The following is a 25722-nucleotide window of genomic DNA, read 5'->3' on the forward strand; positions in this document are numbered from 1 at the left end:
GAGCTGCATCCTCCCCACAAGAGATTAATTCTGAATCCCCATATAAGGCTCATGAGTAATGTATGACCAGTCAAAGGCTGCCTTGAAGAAGTTGGAAACCCAGGTTGAAAATGTGCCTAGGGTCTTGGTCTTAACATGATTTACATTTTATAGTTTATATTTTCTTATGATTGAACTACTTTTGTTTTTGTTTCAGTTCAAAACCAGGTTTTAAAATATGTTTTGTTTTGTAAAAACAACGTTGACAAAATATCATAAAAGTTAAATGATTGGATTAATGATTGATTGATTAATAAGATACCTATCTGTTGCACACATCACCTTTGCCACACTATTCCACAATCTCATGCAAATTATATAAACTTCTGCATATAGTGAGAACAAACAATGGTTCCCTATTCATTGTGAAACAACCCATAAGATACTGCCCTTTTTTTTGCCTCCCCCACCCAGGAGAAATAAAACCTATCACACTATATCCTTAACAAAGTTGTGCTGTGGATTGAGTGGTTAATACAAAAGTATTATTTGTACAGAACATTTATAATAAACGATTTTCTACACATTAAATATATCAAATGGTTTGTTCATGCATCAAATGTGGCACTGGTTCTAGAATATGAATAACTAATAATTTACTAATCAGGGATTATTTTAAACCTTACATGTTCGTGTCATTTTGTCTTTTCATCTCATTTTTATCTTTACAGTCTTTCAAGAATGCATAAATCCTGTTTAATTAAGGCTTTATGTTAGAATCAGTGCTTCAGGTTTGTCTGTTTTAGCGTTTTGGCTCCGCCTTGCGGGTATCTGCTATAATCTGTTGTTTAAACTCTCGGTTAGAAGGCTCCAAGTCGAGCAAGGCGATTAGGATAAAACTAAGCTAAAATTAAAGTGTAGAAGACTCGTAATCAATGTCAAACGTATGTGTCATATAAAATATGGGAGAAAAACCAGACATGACATGTGGAGAAAACGCAAGCGGCTACTCTGACACGTAGCCTAGGCTTATTGCCTTATTTTCTGCGCTACCGACATTGGTGTGTCACTGTAAATGGTCCGACTGGGAAACGTAACGATGCAGAGGAGCTATCGTTGGCTTGACCGACCGTTCAAACTTCTCACACTTACTGTGGTCTGACTTCAATGACAAGTTATTCTTTGTTGTATAATTAATTAGATGTTTCTTTTGGATATTCGAGTATTAGAATGAATGGTGTTCCGAGTCTGAGAGTGTTGCCAAGCCATGCACAACAGCTAAGGTATCTATCAAGCTAGGCAACAACATTGCACATCTTTGATGTTCACAGCTACAACGAAGGGCTTGTTTTCATACAAATGTGTTTGTCTTTTGTAGGAAATATCTGCAAGCTTGTGGTGGTCTTGATCTGAGATACACCGTGCAGAAGCTCTCTGACGGAACAGTAGCTATCCCAGTCCTGCCTTCTTGCCTGCCACAGCTTGACCTGCACAGTCTCCAACACAGAGTGACCTCGGAGAGTCCCTGTGAAATCATCCGCATTCCGGTAATTAAAGAGACAATCAACTGTGCATGTAATGCTTTGATGGTATTGTTATTGCTGCCTGTAAAGAAAAACATGTTTTAGATTTTTGCCATATTTTTACAAATGTGCCAACTTGAATAGGTTCCTAAGCTTTCAAAGAGGGAGAGGGGCAGGTCAAGCAGTGAAACACTGGTGAAAAGCCTGCAAGAACTACTAAATTCCCATGGAGAAGGTTGGACTGAAGATCTCAGAGGGGACCTTGCATGTGGTTTTCAGCGTCATGGAGATTTGGTTCTTTTAGAGGATAACTGTTTCTCTAAGCCAGTATGGAACAAAATTGGTAGCCTACTATTCGTGCACCCTGTGATACACATCAGCTTTTTAAGCAAAGTAAACACACATATGACCCTTTCATTACATTGTTAAATGTATTTCAATCAACATTTATCAGGTCCAGAGTTGTGGCCTGCGGTTGCCCATGGGCTGGGTGCAGAACGTCTGGCACAGATGGGTCGAATCTCCAGGGATGGATTCAGAACTCCTGTGGTGACCATGCTGTTAGGAGAGGACCACTGGGTCACTCATGTAGACAACAGGATTAGGTCAGTCAAATTCTTCCTAGGATATCCCCAACTGTTCAATATCTGCATATGACTAATGGTGTAGATGTATCACGTCATGTTGTACCTTCCTCTTAGGTATCAGTTTGATGTCACCAAATGCATGTTCTCTTCTGGAAACATCACAGAGAAGATAAGGATAGCCTCATTTGATTGCCATGGGGAGATTGTGGTGGATTTATATGCAGGTAGAAAAATAATATTAATGTTTCCTTCCTAGAGTACCAGAAGGTCTGGACAGTGACACATTTTGGTTCTGTACTTTTGGGTTTGACAGGATATAAGGATATAAGGACTGTCGGCCTTGTCTTTACATATCTGAGGAGTGTATAGCTCAGTGCTTAGTGCATCTGTCTGCAGGTTGCAAGTTATGATCCCTCCTGTACTGTACATCGCTATGGATCATAGTTTCTGATAAATGGATACATTATTTTATCTGGTGAAACATTTTGAACTTTCCTTACGTTGTCCCACCAATTTAATCTAATTTAATCTTTGTCCATATCTGTCAACAATATTTTGTTCCGGAATTCTCCAGGCTCTTTTTCTTTTTTTAGTAGCAAACTTGATTGTCATGTTTTTCAGGCTTAATACTAGTTTGCATTGTACAGTTTACTCTTTTAAGTTATGTGGTCTAGTGTTTGCATACACATCTAGATTTTGAAACATAGCTGTGGAACCAAATTAATAAATACTTTAGGTATTTTATGTACAAAAGCTGCTAGTTGCATGGTTTATCTAATATGGATGACAATACTCAATACTAATATATCTTTTGTTCTTGAACCTCATAGTTACTGTCAAAAGTGCTGGAAGAGAGAACCAAACACAATGGATCCTGTCCAAAGACGTGGTGCTTGCTCTGTCGCTATAAAATGAAGCCAAGAAAATTGTCTTTGTATTTGAATCAAGTCCACTGGTACTTTTTCAGGTATCGGCTACTTCACTCTTCCGTACTTGGTGCATGCAGGAGCCAGTCATGTTCACGCTTGTGAGTGGAACCCTGATGCAGTGGAAGCTCTGGAGAGAAACCTGCAACTGAATGGGATGTCCCATCTCTGCACCATTCACCATGGAGACAACCGACAAGTAAACTTTCATCTGTATATCTCAAACAAATTATTTAATGTTTCAAATTATTATTTTTAAAAGTATGTCTCTTTTCAGCTGCCACTGTGCGATCTTGCTGATCGGGTGAATTTGGGCCTCATACCAAGCTCTCAGGACAGTTGGCCTGTTGCGTGCCGGCTGTTGAAGAGAAAGACCGGTGGTGTATTGCACATTCACCACAATGTTACCTCACCACCACACAAAACAGGTTGTGAAAGTTCCTTTATTGCTACGGTCGAGAGAGCACCTAAGACAAGAGATAAAAAGGTCTGGCAGGCCTGGGCAGATGACACTGCCATCCAGATATCCACTCTACTACAGGACATCACTGTCGAGCCATGGAGGACTAGCGTCCAACACATTCAGCATGTCAAGTCATATGCTCCTCATGTACACCACATAGTACTGGACTTGGAGTGCAGGCCACTCCAGTTTAAACAGACCGCTTTGGATGTTGACAGCATGTTTGGTTAGCCATATGAAAAAGTCAGACAATAATCTGTGTAACTGGGCTGTAAAAATCTGGATATTGATTTGTGTTTAATACATATCATGCAAGTTATTATTTTTACATTCCAGGAGCATCCCTGAACTCTACACAGGAAATATTGTTTGAAAATGTTCTGTACATTGTTCATCCCATTAGCACAGGCAGTGCTAAACACCTTATTACATGTGTATACCAAGGCCTTAATAAATGTTTTGAAAAACCATAGGGACTAGTAAACACCAAAAATAAATGGTGAATTTCATTGTATATTATTGCAATAGTAATCTTTGTTGGCGTTATATTGGAATTTAGTACATGCCTTAATAATGGACCAGCCTACACTTCACGATAGAATGGGGGTAAGATTTGAGGAAATGCACCTGTCACGGAAAAAGGTTACGGCACAGTATTTGCCTCGCCCCTCCACGAGTAAGTTTTCTTCCGGAACTCGGCTGTCTCTAACCAACGCTGAAAGTCAACAGTTTCAGGCTCAGCGAACGGAGCTCTTGGGAAACTGGGAAAAACATTCAGTCGTCAAGGTTGTTAAATTCTTATTTCTTCATTCAAATACATTTTCACGTGTTTATAAGGATGAATTTTCTCTGAAGAAGCGGCATGTTTCAAGTTCTGTCAGTCTAGGTTAAATCAGAATATGGTAAAAAAAAAAATATGTTGATGAACATCACCGTAGTCTTAGAGTGAGTTCCACAGGTGCAATATGTTATCTCTGATTAGTGTGTAGTCCACAAGTTGACGTAGCGTTATTTGTCGGCGATTAGGTAGGCTATTGCCAAAGTGACTATTTCACCTCGTTTATTCACACAGGCTTTGCATTGTAATGGGTGACGTGAGATTCTTGTCGAAATTATGTTTCTGTCTTGTGATAGTTTGTGCAAATGCACACCGAAGCGTGTTTTTGATATTTCGGACAAGTACATTGTAATAGCAATTTATAGGCTACATCACTACTGTGTTATGTTTTACATGCATTATTTAACTGAATTGAATGGAATTGCATTTTTATTGACCATACAATATGTTACGAGGTGCTTTGAGAATTAAATGCTTGACTCAACCACGATAGTGCATAGATCTGTTTAGTAAATGCGAAGAATTTTCCAAGAACCACCATGTCTCTTAGCCGTTTCCTTGAAGGAGGCCACCCAATACTCATAAATTGCTGTACAGGTATCGTGTGCCTTATCAGGAGAACGTGTTTAAACAATGAGGAAAACGTTCTATTGTACAACTTTTTTTGAGCAATCAACAACTTATCAGTGTCACCTTTTTAAGCTCCATACCCTGTTTTCTAAATGTCTTGGGAGCTTTATCAGAACCAGTCATGGTCTGACTGGTACATAACTGATGACAAGTTTGAAGTCAGGATTAAACAAATGGTTTAACCAGTACACTCTGCCGGCCTCTGTGTGTCCTTAGAGGGTGGGAACCCACAGACTGATGAGCTCATGTTGTTTTTGCCTTTCCTGTTCCCATTCCAACTAGAAACCTTTTGCCCTGCTGGAGGTTCCCTCCGGGATTTAAAACCACAAGGATCCTGGTCCCTATTAGTCATCACATGGCATTTATACATGCTACTGTCAAAACATGATTTCCTGTACCAGGACTTAAATCATGTTCTTTTTGCTGTTGTATATTCTAACAACTGACAGATATATTATCATATTTAGTTTGTATGGGTGAAGACCAGGTTGTATTTTGTCCCCATTGAAGGTTATGCTGTCTTATGGGAAACGCTCAAATATTTACTTTTTCTGTGTTCACTGTAGTTTGCGGGGTCATCTCAGTTGATTGGCGCTACGCTGGGCGCTACGCTGGGCGCTGGATCTATCTCTGTAATTGCCCATCTCCAGCAGGGCAGAGAACGTTGTCTGACAGGCTGGCAGCAGCTTCGCTGCATGGAGGAGGAAGAAAAGGTCACTCCGTCATCAAGAAGTCCCTTTGTCAGTCCTGATCCACACTCAATCTGTCTGTCCCCCCCCACCAGAAGGGCCTCTATCCGAGTCTAACCATACCCAGCTAATGTCTGGTTTCCTCCTATTGTGGCCAGGTGTGTGTCCTAGGGTGACCAGCCCAGGGGGAGTGGGGGGTAACCTGGGAGAGAGGGAGCCATGCCCAAGGGTGAAGACATGATCAACCTGTCCTTCCTGACCGAGTCGGAGCGGGAGTTGATCCTGGGGGTGTTGAGGAGAGATGAGGAGCTGAGGCAGGCTGAGGAGCGACGCGTACGGTGAGAACCTCGGACGCGTCTCGTTAGTCTAGTCTCCCTCTGCTGTGTCCTCTCCCTCACTGGCTGACCTGGAAACATTGTGTGTAGCCCGAGATGTCCATGTGTGTATTAACAATTCAGCATTCCGATACAGTGTTTGACAATGTTTGTCAAAAATGGGCCTTTGTGTACCCCCCAACCCCATCCATTTTCCAGGAAGTTGAAGGCGGAGCTGCTGGACGTCAAAAGGAAGGGAGCCAAGCGCAGCAGTGGGAGGTACAGTGAGCGCAGCTGTGGCCGGTGCCAGGAGCCACTGGCTCGCCTGACAGTCAGCTCCTGCCAGTGTAGGGCATGTAAGCACCAAGTGTGCCACAACTGCCGAGCTGTGCGTCCCAATGGATCCTGGGTGTGCAGTGTGTGTGCCAAAGAGGCGTAAGAGTCCCCCCCTTATCTCCACCGCTCCTTCCTGCAGGCACCTCAGTAATCTCACTCTGACAATCTCACTCTATTGACAATAGCTGTATGTGGTAGTATATGTAGATTTCTAAAGCTATTGGCTGCCTGCTAAAATTGAGAAATCAATAACAATATTTAATTCCTGCCATGCTGTTGCACTACTATCCCTTTCAGCTTTGATATATTTCACTGACTTTTTTGTACTTTCAAATGTACTTACATTGATCAAATTCTGCTCTCAAGGGGTTAATAAAGTGGTCATTTATTAATATCTTTTCAAACCAGTGAAATGAAGAAATGTACAGGGGACTGGTTCTATGACCAGCGAGTTAACCGCTTCTCCTCAACCACCGGACATGATATAGTGAGATCCTCTCTAAAAAACAAGCCTGCGTGTGAGTACAGGAAATGGTTCGGGGTACTTTGACATGTTGACGTTTCCCCTGAAAAACAATCTCTTGTAAATAATATAATGGTGACAGCAGTGCCTGTGAAAAAGCTCTAACTTTTACAGTTCATAAGTCAAAAGCTGTTGTGCTGTGTAGGTGTGAAGAAGAGAGAGACGGTGGGAGAGGTGCTGCTGCAGAGCTCTGAGATGAAGCTCAGCACTCCAACCCCAGTGCCCCGGCCCAGGCTGAAGGACTTGGCAGCCAACAGCCAGGGGTGAGCTGAGTCCCCTTCACCAGACACACACACACTTCATGAATGTTGTGCTGCAAGTCATATTTTATATGCCAATACTCCCTGTCATCAGCCAGTGTTTCTTCTGTCAGCTCGCTGAACAAGGCATCAAAGTCTGTTGAGGAAGAAGCACAAGATAATATGTACTTTAATGTCACCATAGGGGGCAACCTCAGACGGCTGTCGAGTCTAGGGAGCAGCAGCAGCACCAGCAGCAGCGCAGTGACACAGAGTCAGCCGAGAAAACCAGTCTGAGCAGTTCTAAAACCGAGTCATCACGCGGGACCCCTCTTCTCCCCAGGTAGGACATACCTAAAACACAGAACGTGTCACTGCTACATGCTAACAGAACCAAGCAAAGGGGGCCTGCTGATTACGAGTGGTATGTGCCCCATAGGAAGGAGCTGTCCACGGGTCGGTCAAGTCCAGCAGGCTCCAGTACGAATGTCTCAGACAAAGCAAACAGCGTCAGCGACCAGAGCTCTGTCTCGAACGCAGACACTGTGAGGGACCGATTCTCTCCTGCCTCCTAGCGAAGACGTACCCTGCAGTGTTGTGACTGCTCTCAGTGTTCTGACTGGTCGTCTTTCTGTCCCCAGGCCCGGATGGGGAAGCGGGCCAGTCCCAGGCCAGGCTGTGCACCCATGGAGGAAGACAGGCTGTTTAAGAAGAGTGTCAGACGTGGTGCTAAGACCTCCGGTGAGCCTGCCTGGAATGGTCCACTCAAATGGTCCCAGAGGCTGTTCAGTAATACACTCGAGGCTATTTTCATTTTATTCTATTTTAATACCTTGTGGTGTGTGACTGTGGGCTTTTTCAGAGTTCACGTCGACGGTGGATCTGCGTAAGGACGACCAGGAGGAAGCAAGAGCGCCCTCAATGGGGGACAGGAGCAAGTCTGTGCCAGGCCTCAATGTACAGGTTGACATTACATACCCGTGTTAAGGAGAGCTCGTGTAACCCAGTTTGAATGAGTTCAACCTGTAAACTGCCATTTTGAAAGGTCAAGTGTCGTAAAGATCAGCTCTGTCTCTAACATCCTTTAAAACTGTTGCCTGTTGTGATTCCAGGATGAGGATGAAGATGAGGATATAGATAACTTGGTGAGCATCCATAGACAGACTGTGGCCTCCAGTGTCTCCAGTCTCAGAGGCTCCAAGGTAAACGCACTCATGTCATCTTTCCACATGTAGAAATGTATATTTCTAACATGTTTGAGACCAGTCAGGATATCCTTGTTCATGCTGAGCTCTAAGTGAACACTTATAATTAGGTAACCATGGTTACACATGCTTGAACTCAGAAATTGCCCCTGGGCATGCAAATTCGCAAAGTAGAATTTCCATGTGACAGTCTGTGAATTATTATTGTACAATGCATAGACTTGTGTAATTGACTTCCTCTTTTGTTGTTTGTTTGAATGTTCCTAGATGTAGTTTCCTTTTGTGGTTATCTTTCTCAGTAGTACAACTTACTATAATGGATTCTGTAGTTAGCTACTTAGCTAATTTAAGCCTCCTTGCACAAACAGTACTGAAACACAGAGAGGCAGGTCGTTTGTATACTCTGAAAGTGTGTTTGTGTTTCCATAGAGCACACTGGGCAGTCTCATGAGCATCTACAGCGAGGCAGGAGACTATGACAGCGTGGAGGTGAGCGGGGACATCGTGTTCTCTCTCAGCTACGATGAACACAGCCAGACCCTCAACGTACTCATCAAGGAGTGCCACTCCCTGGCCTATGGGGACGCCACTCGCCAGCGCTCCAACCCGTGAGTGGCCCTCAATGGCTCAGACACCCCGGGGTGAACACATGAGTCAGGCGCTCAGGTCATCATACAGACGGATTAGCAACTGTTTTAGCCATGTCACCATCACAGCCGATGAACAGGACTGTTGAAAAATGTTGTTCTCCGCATGCATACCCTTGAGTTATGTTATGACAACAGATCATATCAGAAGCTTTAGTTATACAGCAGCCCTTATCTCAGTTCCTTGAGGTGATTACTGAGGTTTCACAGGAAATTGAAAGTCATCCGTTGTCAGGAAGTGGAGCCCAGGCACTGGTGTGGTGGAGTTTAAACAGCTTCTCCATAATGTTGAAACAGATGGAAAACTTTATATCAAGCAGCTCTAAATAAAAAAAGTAAACTAAACTCATATGAATGTTTTGGTCTACAGGTATGTGAAATGTTACCTTCTCCCCGACAAGTCTCGCCAGAGCAAGAAGAAGACGAGCATTAAGAGGAACACAGTCAGCCCCGCCTACAATGAAACCCTGAAGGTGATGACTAATCATTGTGGTATTAGATGTGGATCCTGACATTCCTGGGATTGATGCTAAATGACCCATCTTTGATCTCTAGACCTGCTTAGTGGCAGGCAGAGAACCACACACTGTCACAACTTTAGCCTAGAAGCTTAGTGTTGACATAGATAAGAGTGCAGTGGTAAACGGCAAACAAATATTGATTTGGTTTCTGCCCTTTTTTTAATCCTTGGTGTGTAGCTAACCTGTATACACAAGGTGGAGCGTACACAAATCATTTCATATTAAACTAATTTGTTCTGCAAGCAAGCCTGGAAAATGTGACACGGCCCTGAACTAGTCACTTTACACACTGTCATTTTCAGCTACTGGTTGCACGATCAGCAATATTGCACTATTGTACTTCAGTTGTCTTAGGTTAGTATAGGTTTATAAGGTTAGTATAGGTTATTGTGTGTATTTAGAGATTTAGTATACTGTATTGAATATTGTATATTATTTGTATATGACGAGGTTTACTATATTTTAGCTTATCATATTTATGTTCTGTGTACTTCTATGTCATGTTATGCCAGGTTGCTTTGCGTTGTCTTGTCCTAAGAATTTCAGTGCCTGTCTGACCCTGTGTTGTTCTGTGCATCTGACAATACAAGACTTGAACTGAACCTGATGCTTAATCCCTGAAGACTAATCAGACTCCAGACTTATGCTCTTTTGCTCCTCACTGTCATTTCCTCTTCCCCCCCCCCTTTCAGTACTCCATCAGTCGCTCCCAGCTGGCCTTCCGCTCCCTCCTGCTCTCCGTGTGGCACCATGGCCGCATCAGCCGCAACGCCTTCCTGGGAGAGGTGGAGGTACCACTGGACAGCAGGGACCTCGACGCCACACAGGAGGAGTGTGTGTTACTGATGGGCAAAGTAAACCATGGACTCAGAGCTACGCATGAGAATAACGCAGTGTTTGCACAATAGTCTACTGGAGTTTTACATCAGCTTCTCTCCTCTCTCAAAGGCCTCCTCTTCAGGGCAGTCCTCGGCCTTCGCCCAGTACAAAGGGGAACTGGTGGTCTCTCTGAAGTATGTCTCAGCCAAAAACCCAGCCATCGACAAGGCCAAAGGTAAGATATTCATCTGAGCTTGGGAGCTGAGCTTGTGTCTGCTCTGCTGCGTGAGACTGTGGGAGAGGTGCTCTGTCTGACATCTGTGTGTTCCTGCCTCCCTAAGGCAAGAAGGCCAAGACAGAGGAAGGAGGGGAGTTACACATCCTGATCAAAGAGGCCAAAAACCTGACGGCTATGAAAGCCGGGGACACGTCAGATTCCTTTGTGAAGGGGTTAGCAGCACCTCGTTCACTTCATTACTCAGATTCAGCTTCAAAACCACTTCCCGATAATCATTCACTTTTGTATGTTTCATGATTTGTTACTTGTCATGTTTCTGGTAACTCAGGTACTTGTTGCCAGCTAAGGCCAAGTCCACTAAGAAGAAGACTCCGGTGGTGAAGAAGACTCTGAACCCTCACTATGACCACACGTTTGTGTACAAGGAGATGTCTTTGGAGCGTCTGAAGACCATGAGCTTGGAACTGACCGTGTGGGACAGGGAGGCCATGGGCTCTAATGACTTCCTGGGGGGAGTTCGCCTCAGCACAGGCACAGGTAGGGCACAGACGAGACCACTAGCTGATTGGATGAGAAGTGGACACGTCATCCCACACATTAGCAGTATGCGCATGTTAAATACATTGTTGACAATTAAGCTGCTATGAGGCGATTTGAATTGCAGATAAATTCGTACACAAAGCTACATACTTTAATATTTGCTTACTTGCTTAGTGCTTGAAAAGTTTTATTGTAGTGTGCATCAATGCAGACCTTAACAGTATATTGTGTGTGCTACATCTTCTCAGGCACAATGAAAGTGGGAAAGGAGGATGTGGAAATGGACTCAGCCGGGGAGGAAGTGAGTCTGTGGGAGAAGATGATGCAGTACCCTGACTCATGGGCAGAGGGTATTCTTCCATTGCGCTCCTCTATGGGCAAGAACCAGGGCAAGTAAGAACAGTGCCTGTACACAGATGAAAAGCCACAATGATTTATCAGGTTTCACAATTATCATGACTATCTGTAGATCCTGTTTTATTGTACCCACAAACACCACACCCATGGCCTTCTTGAAGGTTTTGATTTTTATCTTTAATCTTGTCGTTATGATTTTTTACTTGTTTAAAGGCATTTTAAATCAAATGTAGCACTTACAGAATAGTTCACAATTTTTCATAGTGCACATTTTGTACACTTAAAGCACTACTCATTATAAACAGTGGTTTTTATAGGGGGTGCTTTTCTCTTGCACTAGTTATCCAGTTATTCAGGTTTGGAATACAGATAATCTAGCTAGCATCCTTAGAGACTGACTAATGATTTATGGAGACATCAAGCTTGTAGTGAATGCATATATATATATATATATATATATATATATATATATATGTAAATATTGTTGTTGCACAAAATTACATATTTGTATTCTTATACACAATGCTCTTCATTTGTAGACAGCAAGGTAAATATTGTCTTTCAAATATTTTAATTATTTTAACGTTCAAGTTTAAACTTAAGTTTATTTTGAATCATGCCTGTATAAAATATTTTATTCACATAATAAATATATGAACTGACTAAACCTGTAATCATTCATGTTTGTTATACCTGTGCAGTTAGTGAAAATGTTAAAAGGTATAAAAAGGTCATTATTTAAAGTCTGCTTTGGTAAAATCTCTACAACACAGATAATTTCCTTAAGGACTGAGGGGTGACTGTACTCTCCAGCATCCACCAGGGGGTGCACTGCTGATCTAGTCACAGTGGTCCCTGTACAGTTCTAGCCTGTTTCGCTCCTCCTCGTCCAGCAGGTAGTCATCAATGTGTGAGAAGAGCTCGTCTGAGGTGGTGGTGGTGATGAATCTCTCTCGGTCCACACTCTGCTTATCCAGCAGCACCATGTTGAAGTAGGATCTGGAGATTCTCAGGGCCAGCCTACACCACAACACATTGCCTTTGACATCCTTTGACATCAAGAGATTAATGATGAAGTTGATGGTGATCTAAGCGAAGATGTCCTACCTCAGGCCCTCGATGACCTCAGGGCCCAGCCGACGGTCCTTGATGCGGCCCCTCTCTCTCGGAGGCGAACCCACCAGCTCGATCACTGTCACATGCCTCAGCTCCAAGCCACAGCTCGCTTTCTAAACACGGCAAACATACACTGCTCTGGTCAGTAGTGTTTCCCATTCCCCCGCCCATCTACTTGATTTCCCTCTCTCTGCCTCTCAGTGTTGATCCTTCTCTCACCTGTATCATTAGGTTCTGGAGCTTGTAGTCCTGATCAGCGATGTTGGGCGCCGACACAATCAGGAGCCTCCTTTTCTCATAGAACTGTTCCAGGAGGGCAGAGGCTGACCTCACATCAGCTTTAAACTCCATAGCTACACGCACACACATACAATTACCTTTATATAGAAACACATTAATTGTCATATATCACTAATACATTAGTATGTTAAACACGTTAAGATATTTCCTCAGTACTGACCAATACACTCAGCAGGTTCGTGGGTCCAGCTGTGGTCAAACTGGCAGACACGGGAGGATGCTCCCCTTCTCTCGTAGCCCCCGTCACAGTGACACTCACACTCCGCCCCATAGTTGTTCCCATCGGAGGAGCAGGTGACGTAGCCGTGCAGAGGAGGTTTGAGGACCGGACACCTCCGCACTGGGGACAAATTCAGGAGATCTTTCGACTGTAACCTATGAATGTTCATATTTATTCTAGCATGATTTTACTGGGAGGGATATTTGACTGTTTGCCTATGAATACATAAACGTTTGTCTTATGTGTTTGTTGCAGGTCATGATAACTACCAGTGTGTGTCACTACGTTTGTGAAGTTTCCATGGTATGGTAAAACAAAACGGTCACTAACATGTCATGCCAATCTCTGATATTGACCACTGTGCTGCGCCTTACCCTCAACACGCACTATAAACCTGCAGGTAGCCCTGTTCCTGGCTTGGTCATATACTTTGTACTGGACAACGTTTGTCCCCTCTTTGAAGCCTGTTTCAGGCAATTCACTCACCAGTATCACACTGCAATCAAAGATGGAAAAGGTGTCACATTAAATTTAAAAAAGAGAGAAAAATGTCTGGTGGAACAGTGATATACTTTAGTGTTTTATCAGCAGTGTCCGTGGCAACAGGGGCTTCCCAGGAGACAGTGGCAGTTAGTTTCCCAGGCTCTGCAACCTTAACTCTAGACAGAGGACACCTAATTTTTGGAGGGTCGTGATCTGAAACAACACCAGGTTAGTAAATAAATCCACATCATTTGCTTTTAAGACTGCTAAATATAAGTTAAGTAGTAACTAAGGCCAACAGCAACACTAAAGTTAACAGTACTGACAACCCTATGTTTGTTTGGGTCAATTTAACTAATTCCTGTTTCAAAGAGAGGCCTGTTATGAAGATTTGAAAATAGGCAGAGGAAACATGACACAAGAAAATATGTGCATCCTGTCTGGTGGGGGACAGGAAGGGGTGGGCCTTTGAGTAGCTCTCCTTTTCTACAGAATTAGGTTATGCATGTATTAGTTTGCATTCAAAGAACAAGTGAAGCACAGGACCTGTACCTGCACAGATGGGCTCAGAGCCGCCCCATGACCCCCCATCCAGGCAGGTGCGAGAGTGTTCCCCCTCCATCCTGTAGCCTTTGTCACAGGTGAAGTCACAGCGGGAGTCCACCACAAAGCCCTGGGTGCAGGTGTACGAGCCATGCAAGATAAGAGGCAACACACGGCAACGCACCCCTGTGGAACCAGCACAACAAACACATAGCAAGGTGGCACAATAGACGACTCCTAAAGTCTGCCATTATAAGGTTTTGTAAGAGAAAACAACGACATACGGCATATGTTTAAGCATAAAGCATGTATTATTACAGACAACAGTGAACTGATTCCATGAGCTATCACTGTCAGTCTTCTGTGTGTGTTGAACAGGCACGTACTGCGGCAGTGCGTGGTGCCAGACCAGCGTCGGTTGGCCATGCACTGCACGGACGTTCTGCCCAGCAGTCTGTAACCTCGGTCGCAGGTCATCAAGCAGCGCGTTCCCAGCGTGCTGCGGTAGTTCCCTCCTCGGGGGGAGAAACACGTCACCTCCCCATTGGCCAGGCTCAGAGAGTGACACCAATGTGGAGCTGTGTCAAGAGAACCCTGTGAGAACTCGACAGTACTCTGCACATTGATCAGAGCACAATCAAGTCCCAAGTACATTCTACAATGATCCACGCAATGTGGTTTAGGTGGTTTCTGGTTAGTTTAGTGCATTTGTGTCCCTCACTTACTTCTGTAGTCTAGGCGGGGAGTGTAATCTTCCTCGGGCATCACCTCATTGTAGCTGCTGTGCACTGTGGTTGGAGAGCCTGAAACCAGCAATCTATTATTAGCTGTAATCAGTAATTTACAAGCAAGTCTCATAAAACAGAGCCTATTGGGAGCATGAATTTGTTGTAAATGTGCACACTGATGATAAGTTACATCCTTGTTCTGTTTTCCCTGCAGTAAATGATAATTGAGTTGATGTTCAGGAAACTTTTGTTAAAACACCAATCAGGCTTCCATGGCTTAATATAGGCCAAGGAGAGAAGGTACTTCAGATTTATTTTTACACAACCTGATGTTAAGTCCCTCTGTGAGTCAGCTCAATGATATTCTAAACATGTGGATTTTCAATAAGGGAAAGAGAAGCCCTCCAGAGGATATTGAAAAGCAGTCAGAAGTCTTTAACCAAAGACAGACATCTAGTGTCTTTGTATGCTTAATATAATTACATCTATTAGAAACTATTTTTATATTAGAGAATATTTCAGAGGTCTAGTCTTAGATGAGGAAAGATGTTTGTCTTTTAACCAAGAAGCAGAATCTTTCCTTTCAACCTACCCCTTCTTTCCCAGCTTTTGTGGTTTGTTCCATTTCATGAACATGATCCCTTCTGGAACACTCATGTTTACATAGAAGAGTGGGGAACTAGAATTTTCCTTCTTCTATGGCCTGTTTTCAGAGTCCTTGTAAACAGAGAGTGGTCCGATAACAGAAAAAGAAACCTTACTCACTAGCTAAAGTGTAATTAAAAACCAGTCGACTTTATGTATTTTACAAACAACTATACTACACTATGACAAAATCCCATGTTTATAATGGCAATGTGAGTACTTTCCACCAGCACCTTAACGTCCACTGGAAAATATTGCAGTGATCCAGACTACATTTCATCAATTCCCCAGCCCCCGAGAAGACTCATGTACTTTCAAGCATAAACACCTAACCTGAATGAAAGCCTCCAGACTCCCTCGTGTACACAAATCCAAGTGGAGTTTAACAACATGAACTAACTCTTTGGCTTCTGAGACAGCACAGATGTAAAGTAACACACAAGAACATCTCACAATTGGGTGTATTTTAATGATGAAGGTCACCAATTGCAGTTGCTGACTTTCCCTGTATTCCTGTATTAGTGGTCTGACATCTATTTTCCGTGACACTGATAATGGGCTGGTGAGTGGTGGTGCTGAGCTGGTTGTGGTGGGGACCTTGTAAAATACCCAGACTCTGACATGAATCTGGGGCACACATCCCACAGCTCTCAGGGCAGCCTGGCCTCATAGCTTACTTTACCAGGAACTCATGCAGTGGTCTCTACTAGGAGAACATCCAAGAAGGAGGTATGAGTCACCTTGGGGAGAGTGTGTTCTATAGGTCCACTATTCATGGTAGACCCACTGTGAGCTGTGTGGACAGATTGTCCTTGTAGACACTGTTTTAATTAGTTACAGATGAGCAATTTGTATTTCTCTATTTGCGCTGATGATAGGAAAGAAACGAATAAACAAATGCACTGCTTCTCAAACATAATCAGCCAGGCATCCCAAGAATGTAAAATAAATGCAAAGTATTCATTTAGCAGAAGCTTTACCCAAAGCAACATCCGGGAAGGATTTAACCCAGTAACCTCAAGTGCTCTACCACTGAGCTATGCCTATCCCCAAGAAATGTAGGAATCTGCTGCTAAGGACCTTGCCTTCTTTAGACAACTAGATTTCCAATTTAGGGGTTTGCCTTATTATGGATGTGTAGGTTGGGTGGATCTCTGGTGACTCAAATCACTGTCCCCTTTAAGGTCCTGCCACAGCTGGTCCTTGGACACTCAGTAATTAGCTGGTGATTAGAGCTGCATTGTAATTACACTTATCCGGGAGGGAGTTCCAGTTCCACATCAGAGAAGCAGCTGACTACACAGCAGTTCACAGTGAGAGCTCAGATTTTACAGGAGAGCCAAAACAAATTTCGCCCACTGTCCCACTTTTACTGTTTTGCCTTTCAGTTTTATTTTAAGTACAACCAGTGTGTCGTCATTTCAGTTGTGTGTTTTTGTCACTGAAACGATCTCACGAGAGCTTTCATTTGATATAGGCTGTCACTGAATTACTCCTTCCAAGGTTTCTTCCATTTTCTGGAGTTTTTCCCTTTAGGTTGGTTTAGGTAGAGTCCTATGTGAAGCCCTCTGTGATATTGCTTGTAAAAAGGGCTATACAAATCCAATTAATCAGTTTTGCCCAACATGGCACTTATGCCCCTGTGGCTCCAAGCCCTTAATGACATAGGCCAACAGGACCTAAATAGATGAAAGTAATTAGCAAATGTGTAAGAAAAAATCATTATCAGTTGGTTAATAAAATCACTAGAATAGTGATAGAATCACTCTTCGCACAGTTTTTATACTGTAATTCAATCACATTTGAGGTCAATATTAGTTACAAGTGTTATCATGTTAAGTGAGTTATGGAGTTATGGATGGCCCTACATGGCCCTCTTTGTTCTAGTCTTAGGAATAAGTGGTAAGGAATGAGTCAACACTCCTTCAGTCCTATCACAGACCCCAGCACATCTGCACCAAATATAAATCATATTGCTGCGGTGATGAAGGTATTTCCCCATTGCATGGAATGTATTGCAGATCATAGAAATGAATGTGGTCGTGAATGCATGACTAACCCGTCCCAGAAATAATAGTTTTTATCAATAAAAACTGAACAAATATACAGCATTAAGTCACGAAATAAGATACATATTCTACTTGGTAGCACAATGAAGCAAATTTGACTTTATCTGCTTGGCCAATCATATGTACGCAGACTGAGCGTCGTCAAGTCTGTAAAAGTAGCCTGCACTCTAGCCTAAAAGCCGAAAGAATAAAACAAGCGATAGTAATTTTACTGTACCTTCATCGTTAAGTCCCAATAAATCGCTTACAAAATAAATATACAGTAGGAGTATAGGCCTATGCCTGTGTGACATTCCGACACTTTTGTCGTAGGCTAAAGTTCTAGTTGAGGAAAATGAGCCTATTTCAGATAAGCTAAACTATCTATCTATCTATCGAAGGCGAGTTCCAAATATACACAGAGTTCAAGATGTAGTTATTTTTGTCTACAGAAGAATGTAGTTTCTCTAACATTAACAAAAAAATCCCGAGTCCCGAAAGTCCACCAAATCAAATTGGCTCTGCAGTCCCGCAGTCCGCAAGAGATCCTCACCTATCATTGCGTGATTCGAATACGTAGGCCTACCGCTGGGGGACACTATTAGACCTTTGACTGTCTCAGTCGACAAGATTTACAATGAAAATCAACGTTGTAAAATGTAGCCTATTTTCCTCTTATCACGGGGCACTTCATATCAGACTTAGTCCTACACCGTGATTAGGTTAATACACACATATGATCATAGAACATTACAAAAACAAAATGTACGGTGAAATAAAGTTAAACAAACCCAAATGCAATAGTTAGTGCAAAAACCTAGGCTACATATTTTAGTCTACTCTAACAACGTGTAGGCTATCAACTTTAGTAATATTGTAATATAAGTGTAATATAATAATGCTTAAGAAGTTTAGGTTATTTTTACTATTATTTAATTGTTCCATAAAAGACAATCATAATTTATACTATGAGTAGTATAGTGACACGCATCCAGCACATCAACACCAGCCAAATCAATCCCCCAAATACATTGGCAATTTTTATTTTATTTATTTTTTACAAGAAAGTGGATTTGGAATACTGACGACACTTCCCTTCTCCTTGGATTGGACCTTCTCGATTTATCGGGAAAGTTTTTTTCTTCTTCCTAGAGGGGCGCAGTGAAAGTTTTTTCTTTATTTCACGACGAGTATCAGAGATAAACTCGGGAAAAAAATCATCATGTCTCCCCCGTCAAGACGGCTTCAAACAAAACCTGTGATAACGTGTTTAAAGACTTTTCTCATTTCTTACAGTCTCATATTTTGGGTAAGTTTTTTTTGCATCTTATAAACTGACGCCGAGGTAACAATGGGCTAAGTTAGCGTCGGTGCCAACATGACACGGATCAACAAAGGAGTTATGGTCAACGCCAGAAAAATGACTATTGATGCGAGTAATAAAAACTACCTAAGGTTTCCATAAACCTCATACATTTGATGGTAAACAACTGTTTCAACGACGCCACCACCCTTTGGAGAATGTAGCTACTTACTTTGCCTAGTTAACGAAAACGGTTTTTTAAAATATATATTGGAGACGTTGATTTGGTAAAACAAAACATCATGTTTTTAGGCATTGTGATTTGTATCATTCGATGATGGTTTTAGCGCTTTCCCTCATTAGTGTTTAATCCGTGTTGGAATTGTTCACGTAGTCGAAGTACAGTACCAGATGTTGTCAACACCACCAAATTCTACCAGGTTACAACTAGAGCTAGCTAAAAAGAGTTTAACTTGTTTTAGAACACCATGCAAGCAGTCATCCATAATATGGTATTAATCGTTAGTCGTTTGTTTAAACACATTTTAGTGTGGGTTTGCCTTATTACGTTTTGCCAACTCTTGCAACGATGGCTGTGATTTAATTAGCTTGAGATCTGTTCGTCATGTTTCTTTCCATGACTACTGAAATATACGAGGTGCATTGACTGGGTTCAAAGTTAACGACTACACTGTTCTTTATGACAGCAAAGATAATATTTTTCATGGCTCAGGGCGCTAATGAGTTTCGTACTAACTAATGGTCAGCTTAGGTGATGCATGGAGGGTGAAAGACAGAGCTGATATGAAACTGAACACTATTGGTTGCTGGGGGGCATGTTTACTTCTTACTGCCTTAGGAAAATCTGTTTACAGACTAGTCTGAAAACCTCAAAGTTTTCTGAGATATGGCTCCTGTCCTGGCTACCAGCAAGTGCTTGCACTACACAATGTAATTGATAGGTCTACCTGAGGTGTATAATTAGGAAGGTAGTCTGAGCCGTAAATCTTGGCTTTTATGTCACAGAAATAGCCCAAACCTCTGAAACATCTCTTCTCGAACCCTGCATTAAGTATGTTGCTGACTGGCCATGCTTTATCCTAGTTCACAGGGGTGATCCTCCTGGCTGTTGGAGTGTGGGGGAAGGTGAATCTGGAAGCCTTTATCTCCCTGGCCTCTGACACTAGCACCAACGCGCCATATGTCCTCATAGGAACTGGGGCCATTATTGTTATCTTCGGCCTGTTTGGTTGCTTTGCTACATGCCGCGGTAGCCCTTGGATGCTGAAGCTGGTGAGGGCCGCATTTTTTATTCAAAACATCATCTTGGGTTGTTTCAAATCTGTCGTTTTGATAACAGTTTGACCGCCTGTATTTTTTTGGATTCCTTTGCCTTCAGTATGCCATGTTCCTGACTTTAGTGTTCCTTGCTGAGCTTGTGGCAGGAGTTTCTGGCTTCATATTCCGGCACGAGGTGAGAAATTGGCACACAATGCACAATACACCACCTAACCATTTGGCCACAACACAAACAAACCCAAATTTCCATGTCCTGCAGATCAAGGCTATTATATATAAGGCTTATGGAGAGGCTGAGAAGAACTACAATATGAATGATACCAGAAGCATTGCAGTGGACACTATTCAGAGGACTGTAAGTGCATCTCAAATCCAAGCCGTTCTTTACTTTTAAATTACTTGTTCGTTTAGGAAAGCCACAGAAGTTTGCTTCTGGAACAGGTTTTGAACCGATGGCTGCCTGACATCCATTTCAAGACCCCAGCTGAATAAATGTTGTTATCCAGATAGATATGTTTATCTTATCCTATATTATCTTTTATACATGTTGAACTTGATAGTAATTATATTTGTGTAGTATAGCCCATCAGACAATGATTTATATTATTTTTTTGCCATGTACACGGTTGTGCAGTTGCAATGCTGTGGGACGCAGAACTACACAGACTGGATCGAGACAGATTACTTCAAACAAAACGGGATTCCTAAAAGCTGTTGTAAGCCACATGCTGACTGCACCTCTGAGACTGTCAAAGATCCTACCAAATTCGTAACGGAGGTGTTTGATAAGGTGAGTGCTCTGCCATTTGAGACACTTTTCAATAGTGTGATATCCAACAGTCTAGCACTGAAATAGTTGTATTACTGCAGTGGCACAAAATGATCATATAAATAAATGCACGTAAATTTCCGTCCTCATGTTTAGGGCTGTGTCACACTGGTGACCTCTGTGATGGAATCCAATCTGGGAATAATTGCAGGAATATCTTTTGGAATAGCATTTTTCCAGGTAACAAAATGAACACTATAGCTAAATAAATGAAAATAGTATTGTTTACAATGTGTTAATAGGGATGAAATGCATATTGTCTTCATATCTATACTAACGCCCTTTATTTCGGATTAGCTCATTGGGATATTTCTGGCCTGCTGCTTGTCTCGATACATCACCAACAACCAGTATGAGATGGTCTAGCCGTGCCCTTCCACAGGTAATACCCAGCACTGTGACTATAGTCTCACTGTAGGGGATCCATAGCCTTCTATTTGAACTCTATATATTTAGAGCTTATTTAACAATCGGAAAAACAGAGTTAGTATTGCTACACTATCTAAAACTACTTAGCACATCTCCTGAAGTTAAAACTAAGTATGAATTGTGTGTTAAGGACATTTTAAAGAATTATCTGGGATTGTATTGTTATCTGGGTCCTGCATTGTGGTGAGGTCAAATGTCACTGAAATCCCCAATCCTGGTGGACTCAAGGGCATGTTGTCTACTACAGACATCTGATATGTCATCTTTTTTTTTATTTTAGGGTATTGATGAGCAGATCACGGTGCAAATTGACTCAAAGGGAAATTACATCGTTTTAATCTGTTGTGTATTATTAGTTATGTATGTCTTTTATAGGACACCGTTGCTGCTTTTTAGATTTTGACCTTCCGATTGCAACCAGACAGAAGGAAAAAAGTGAATGGACATCATGAGGGATACCCATTGTCATCTCCAGAAGTTTAGTCATTTAGCTTGTTAATACATTTCTCCTGAGCTTGAATAGTGGTTTGTGTGATTCCTTGACTAGTGTTCCTTTGATTCACTTATAAATTCCAAGACAATGTGATCTAAGTATGTCAGTATGCATAACAATTGTAGTTGGCTCATACAAAGTGTGGACAGCTATCCATTTTGCAGCTCTTGTTAGTAATGGCTATCCTCTGATATTGTTGTGAATGGGCATTTTGTGTTTATGCATGATATTTTATATGGCATTAAAATGGTAAGAGGGCACTGTTTAGACCACCAAAACACTACAGGAAGATGGTCTTGGTGTATTTGAACATCTGGTACAACCACAAATGTAATTCCATTGAAATGGAAATTGAAAAAAAAACTATGTTTAAAGATGTTCTGAAATAGTGTGTATATTCTGGAGGAAAGTAATGCCACCATCATGGTTTTTGTAATATTTCACTCAGCATTCCCAGTCGTTTTGCATTGCTGTCTATGTTGGTCATATCTCAATACATTATTCATATAGCCTACTTTTCATCAGTTAATCATCAGTGTTAATTGTTTTGTGTTAATTTGTGGAAACAGCATGTGAAATACTTGAAAAAAATAAAGATGTTTAATGTTCTTAATTTTTTTTATTCTTTTTTCGCACGCTTTGCGATTGAACAAACAATATGTAGCCTAAATATTAAGTAGCACCAAACACCTAAACCTCTTAAGGTTATAATCATAAAAGGTTTATAATCATAAATAGCAAAATATATCGAGCTTATTAATAGAATAGAATAAAAGTAATTAAATGCAGTGAACAAAAGTGAAACACTTCGAGAAACTGCAGTTTAGAGGCTTCATACTAAAAAAGACTCTAGGTGGCAGTACTGCACACAAATATTTTGTGAGGTAGAATATAGATTCAAATTCTTGTAAATTAACGCTGTTCCTCGAAAAACGGTATATTTGTCAAAATAAGATTGCACGGTATGCTATGTGGATGAAACCGTGACAGTATCTATATTGTTTAGTCGTATGGAAGTGGCTACGCAGACAAATCCACAAAGCATCGCTTGACAGACACACATACCTTAATGTGATCTATAATTGGTCTTTATCATTGTCGCTCAGTCCATGATCACGCCTTCTTCTCTAGAAAAAGAAGAGGGCGTGTTTATGCACCCGGCGTTGCCACTATAAAAGCTCACCGTTCTTTGCAATAGGTTGAGGAAGTCCATACTTTTCTTCCAGGCAGATGGAGATAGAAGCCTGAGTTGCTTACGTTTTGGAATTGGTTTTCATCTGCTCATCATCTAAACGTTTGCTCAGGTTTCCATCTGATTCAGGTCAGTAGCCCTTTTTCCGACCTATTTCCTCTGTAAAAGGGCAAGGTCATATGGATGTCCGAAATTACTAATATAAATTAAATGCTAAATGTCGTAGTTAATAAAATTGAAGGCACCTTCGTTGAAGTAATAACATCAAGTACAGTATGTTGATCTAATTTTGATACGCAATCGATAAACCGATGACTGGCAGGAAGAGATGCGGTAGCAAGCCAGGTTAAGCCTTTAAGCTCCGTTATGAAGAGCCTTCTAGTCGGCTAATGCAGTAATTTTAGTGCTCCTCGTACAATATTGTCATGCAACTATTGTACATCAGAATGATTCTTTGTGAATGAAAGCAGTGCCTGAGCGTCTTGCAGCGCGTTGAATATTGATGGCCTACAATGTTAGCACTTCCCAGGGAACCATGTTCGTCAGTCGACCTCGATGCACATGGGTTATTGTTTGATTAAAATGTTACAATTCTGACATCCATGTTCTCCTACCCTAACGATCTTCACTCCCATTTTACAGATTTGAATCGACAAGCCTATCCATCAAGGAACACTGCCTGACGCCACCTGTTTACTTCGAAACTCAAGTAAACGTAAAGCCTTCACAATGATGCAGATTAGCAACGACACCGTGAGCAATAAGCACTCCCTCATCAACGTGATGCACCGCTTCATAGCAGCAGCCAACAACATGGACGAGACCATTATGGTGCCAAGCCTCCTGCGGGATGTGCCGTTGGAGGAGCAGCAAGCGAGCCATCCCCCAGAGGTGGTGGAAAATAACAACGAGCCTTTTCCCAACAAGCAGAGGGACATGTACGAGCACTACCTCCTACTGAAGTCTATCAAGAACGACATGGAATGGGGCTTAATTAAGAGGGAGATGAGCGGTGGGGCCAGTTTCCTGGAAATGGCGGTCAAGCAAGAGGAGCAGCAGCCTGTGACAGGGGGCCTCCCTGGTGACGAGGGCTCAGACCTGGAGGACCAGTTCCACTACCATCTTAGAGGGTTGTTTGGTGTCCTGTCTAAACTCACAGTGCAGGCAGACCACCTCACTAACCGCTACAAGAGAGAAATTGGAGGTGGCAACTTCATGAGATAGGAGCCACATTTGGATTCTATATGGACTGCTTGACCTGCAAGCATTGGATGCACTGTCATGGGAGGCCTCACACTCCTAATGTAAGATGTCTGACAGGCTGTGTGAGCTGACCAGAACTACCTTGTGACTTCTCAATCCTGTCTGAGCAGTGTCCCCATCCCCCCCCCCCCCCCCTCTTTCTTAAAGCTCTGTTAATCATCACTGTAAACCAATCTGATTGATACCTACACATGGCCCTCAACGTGTATAGGCAATGAAGTCAAACTGTTATGCAGTGTTTAGTATGTTCTATTAAAAGGGTTTGCAGAACTTTCTGAGTAGTTTAATTGTGGCTCTGGTACATGTGAGTTGACATTTCACTACTCAGAATTGAAGTGGTTCTTTGTTGGAACTGTCTTGTCTGTAAAGTAACGGTTTCTAACTGTAGGAGAATTTGGAATGCTGGTTATTCTGTCCCTCCTTGACATTAAGGACTTGGGCTGTTCAAGGGCCTAAATTTTTAAAATGAATACTACGCACCACTCCTGGTAGTTTTTTTTTATTTCAGCCCTTCTGTAGGTTCACATGTCTGGATATTAAAAAATAAACAAGGTCTATTAATGCTACTTTCATTTCTATGTATTGTCACTTGAGTATTTGAACTTTTTATATTAAGCAGAGATGCAGTAAACACAGAATAAAGAATTCAAAAAAAAATTGTATGTACTTTCAGTTTGACAGTGACTGGATATAACTAGTGGTCAAGGTTCAGCAAGGGCGTCATCTTTACTTAATCGAGTTATACCCCCTTGGTTGCATAGACTCAGTTTGTGCTTACTACTGAGGAATATAGGGTGATGTGATAAACATGCTTTAAAGTGCTAACTGTTATATAAACATGCTGCACTTACCAAAGTATGGTGGGTGTATGCAAGTTAAGGGATGCATTTTCTAGAGGTGATCTGGAACAATAACTGAAAGCAGGTTCTGACATTAAGGAGGTTCTGTGCTCATGAACCATCAATGGGGACTTCTTGAGACTACATCACCTTTGAACAGAAACAATATTTTGAAGCGGACCAACTTCATGCAATAATGTTAACATGCATGATTTCCAATGGTGCGTAATATACCCAATTTCACTCCATTAGTTGTTTTCCTGGTTTTTCAGTGTAATTTCTTTTTATTCTACATAACTAAGCTGCTCAGATCAGGGTTTTGCAAGCAGCTATAAAGATGTGACCTAGGTAAATACACATGGGCATGATAAGATACACTGTAGGTGTTTATTGTGGTGAGACAGCAAGCCATTGACCTGCCAAATGTTCTTTTGGCAAGACCCAATTCTTAACCAATACTCATTATTCAATACAAAAATGCTGATAACACAAATATAAATGGTGGGTTTTGTTTGAAACCCTTTATCAGAAATCAGACCATATTATTCATTGGGATTTAGCCAATATCACCCACTCCCACCTACATCACTCTCTCAACCCCTCCCCTTAGCAACAGCT

At 42.0% G+C, this 25722-nt stretch overlaps 5 protein-coding genes across 12 annotated transcripts; 4 read left to right on the forward strand and 1 right to left on the reverse strand.

The window, feature by feature from the left end:
• Positions 1-832: 832 nt before the first annotated feature.
• Positions 833-3955, forward strand: trmt12 (tRNA methyltransferase 12 homolog). The gene is made up of 7 exons (XM_062476509.1): positions 833-1262; positions 1358-1526; positions 1647-1845; positions 1957-2107; positions 2204-2313; positions 3057-3214; positions 3293-3955. Exons 1-7 carry the CDS (start codon positions 1210-1212, stop codon positions 3707-3709), a joined length of 1257 nt encoding a protein of 418 aa, XP_062332493.1. The 5' UTR covers positions 833-1209; the 3' UTR covers positions 3710-3955.
• Positions 3956-4123: 168 nt separating this feature from the next.
• sytl4 (synaptotagmin-like 4) lies at positions 4124-11971 on the forward strand. 5 transcript variants are annotated; one of them, XM_062476503.1, is made up of 18 exons: positions 4124-4264; positions 5513-5659; positions 5794-5973; positions 6169-6384; positions 6694-6803; positions 6954-7071; positions 7253-7390; positions 7487-7592; positions 7689-7788; positions 7910-8010; positions 8160-8249; positions 8682-8860; positions 9270-9372; positions 10113-10274; positions 10369-10474; positions 10581-10689; positions 10806-11014; positions 11266-11971. In XM_062476503.1, the coding sequence occupies exons 3-18, from the start codon at positions 5855-5857 to the stop codon at positions 11412-11414; spliced, it is 2115 nt and encodes a 704-aa protein (XP_062332487.1). In that variant the 5' UTR covers positions 4124-4264; positions 5513-5659; positions 5794-5854; the 3' UTR covers positions 11415-11971. The 5 variants fall into 5 exon arrangements, with proteins under 5 accessions (XP_062332487.1, XP_062332488.1, XP_062332489.1 ...); XM_062476504.1 differs by lacking the exon at positions 5513-5659; XM_062476505.1 differs by lacking the exon at positions 4124-4264 and having other exon boundaries at positions 5068-5659; positions 7910-8004.
• On the reverse strand, positions 11666-18015 carry srpx2 (sushi-repeat containing protein X-linked 2). 2 transcript variants are annotated; one of them, XM_062476507.1, is made up of 10 exons: positions 17696-18015; positions 14762-14839; positions 14423-14614; positions 14046-14222; positions 13583-13706; positions 13385-13506; positions 12951-13130; positions 12710-12843; positions 12482-12603; positions 11666-12394 (listed from the first exon to the last, which is right to left on the reverse strand). In XM_062476507.1, the coding sequence occupies exons 1-10, from the start codon at positions 17769-17771 to the stop codon at positions 12214-12216; spliced, it is 1386 nt and encodes a 461-aa protein (XP_062332491.1). In that variant the 5' UTR covers positions 17772-18015; the 3' UTR covers positions 11666-12213. The 2 variants fall into 2 exon arrangements, with proteins under 2 accessions (XP_062332491.1, XP_062332492.1); XM_062476508.1 differs by lacking the exon at positions 17696-18015 and adding an exon at positions 15357-17638.
• Positions 18016-18572: 557 nt separating this feature from the next.
• tspan7 (tetraspanin 7) lies at positions 18573-22418 on the forward strand. 3 transcript variants are annotated; one of them, XM_062476579.1, is made up of 8 exons: positions 18573-18766; positions 19865-20053; positions 20160-20234; positions 20319-20414; positions 20694-20849; positions 20985-21068; positions 21186-21270; positions 21693-22418. In XM_062476579.1, the coding sequence occupies exons 1-7, from the start codon at positions 18680-18682 to the stop codon at positions 21252-21254; spliced, it is 756 nt and encodes a 251-aa protein (XP_062332563.1). In that variant the 5' UTR covers positions 18573-18679; the 3' UTR covers positions 21255-21270; positions 21693-22418. The 3 variants fall into 3 exon arrangements, with proteins under 3 accessions (XP_062332563.1, XP_062332564.1, XP_062332562.1); XM_062476580.1 differs by having other exon boundaries at positions 21714-22418; XM_062476578.1 differs by having other exon boundaries at positions 18574-18766; positions 21598-22418.
• Positions 22419-22989: 571 nt separating this feature from the next.
• mid1ip1l (MID1 interacting protein 1, like) lies at positions 22990-24831 on the forward strand. The gene is made up of 2 exons (XM_062476546.1): positions 22990-23131; positions 23645-24831. Exon 2 carries the CDS (start codon positions 23732-23734, stop codon positions 24224-24226), a length of 495 nt encoding a protein of 164 aa, XP_062332530.1. The 5' UTR covers positions 22990-23131; positions 23645-23731; the 3' UTR covers positions 24227-24831.
• Positions 24832-25722: the final 891 nt, after the last annotated feature.

Source organism: Osmerus eperlanus, chromosome 13 (genome assembly GCF_963692335.1).
Source record: "Osmerus eperlanus chromosome 13, fOsmEpe2.1, whole genome shotgun sequence".
In the NCBI taxonomy this organism is placed as follows: domain Eukaryota; kingdom Metazoa; phylum Chordata; class Actinopteri; order Osmeriformes; family Osmeridae; genus Osmerus; species Osmerus eperlanus.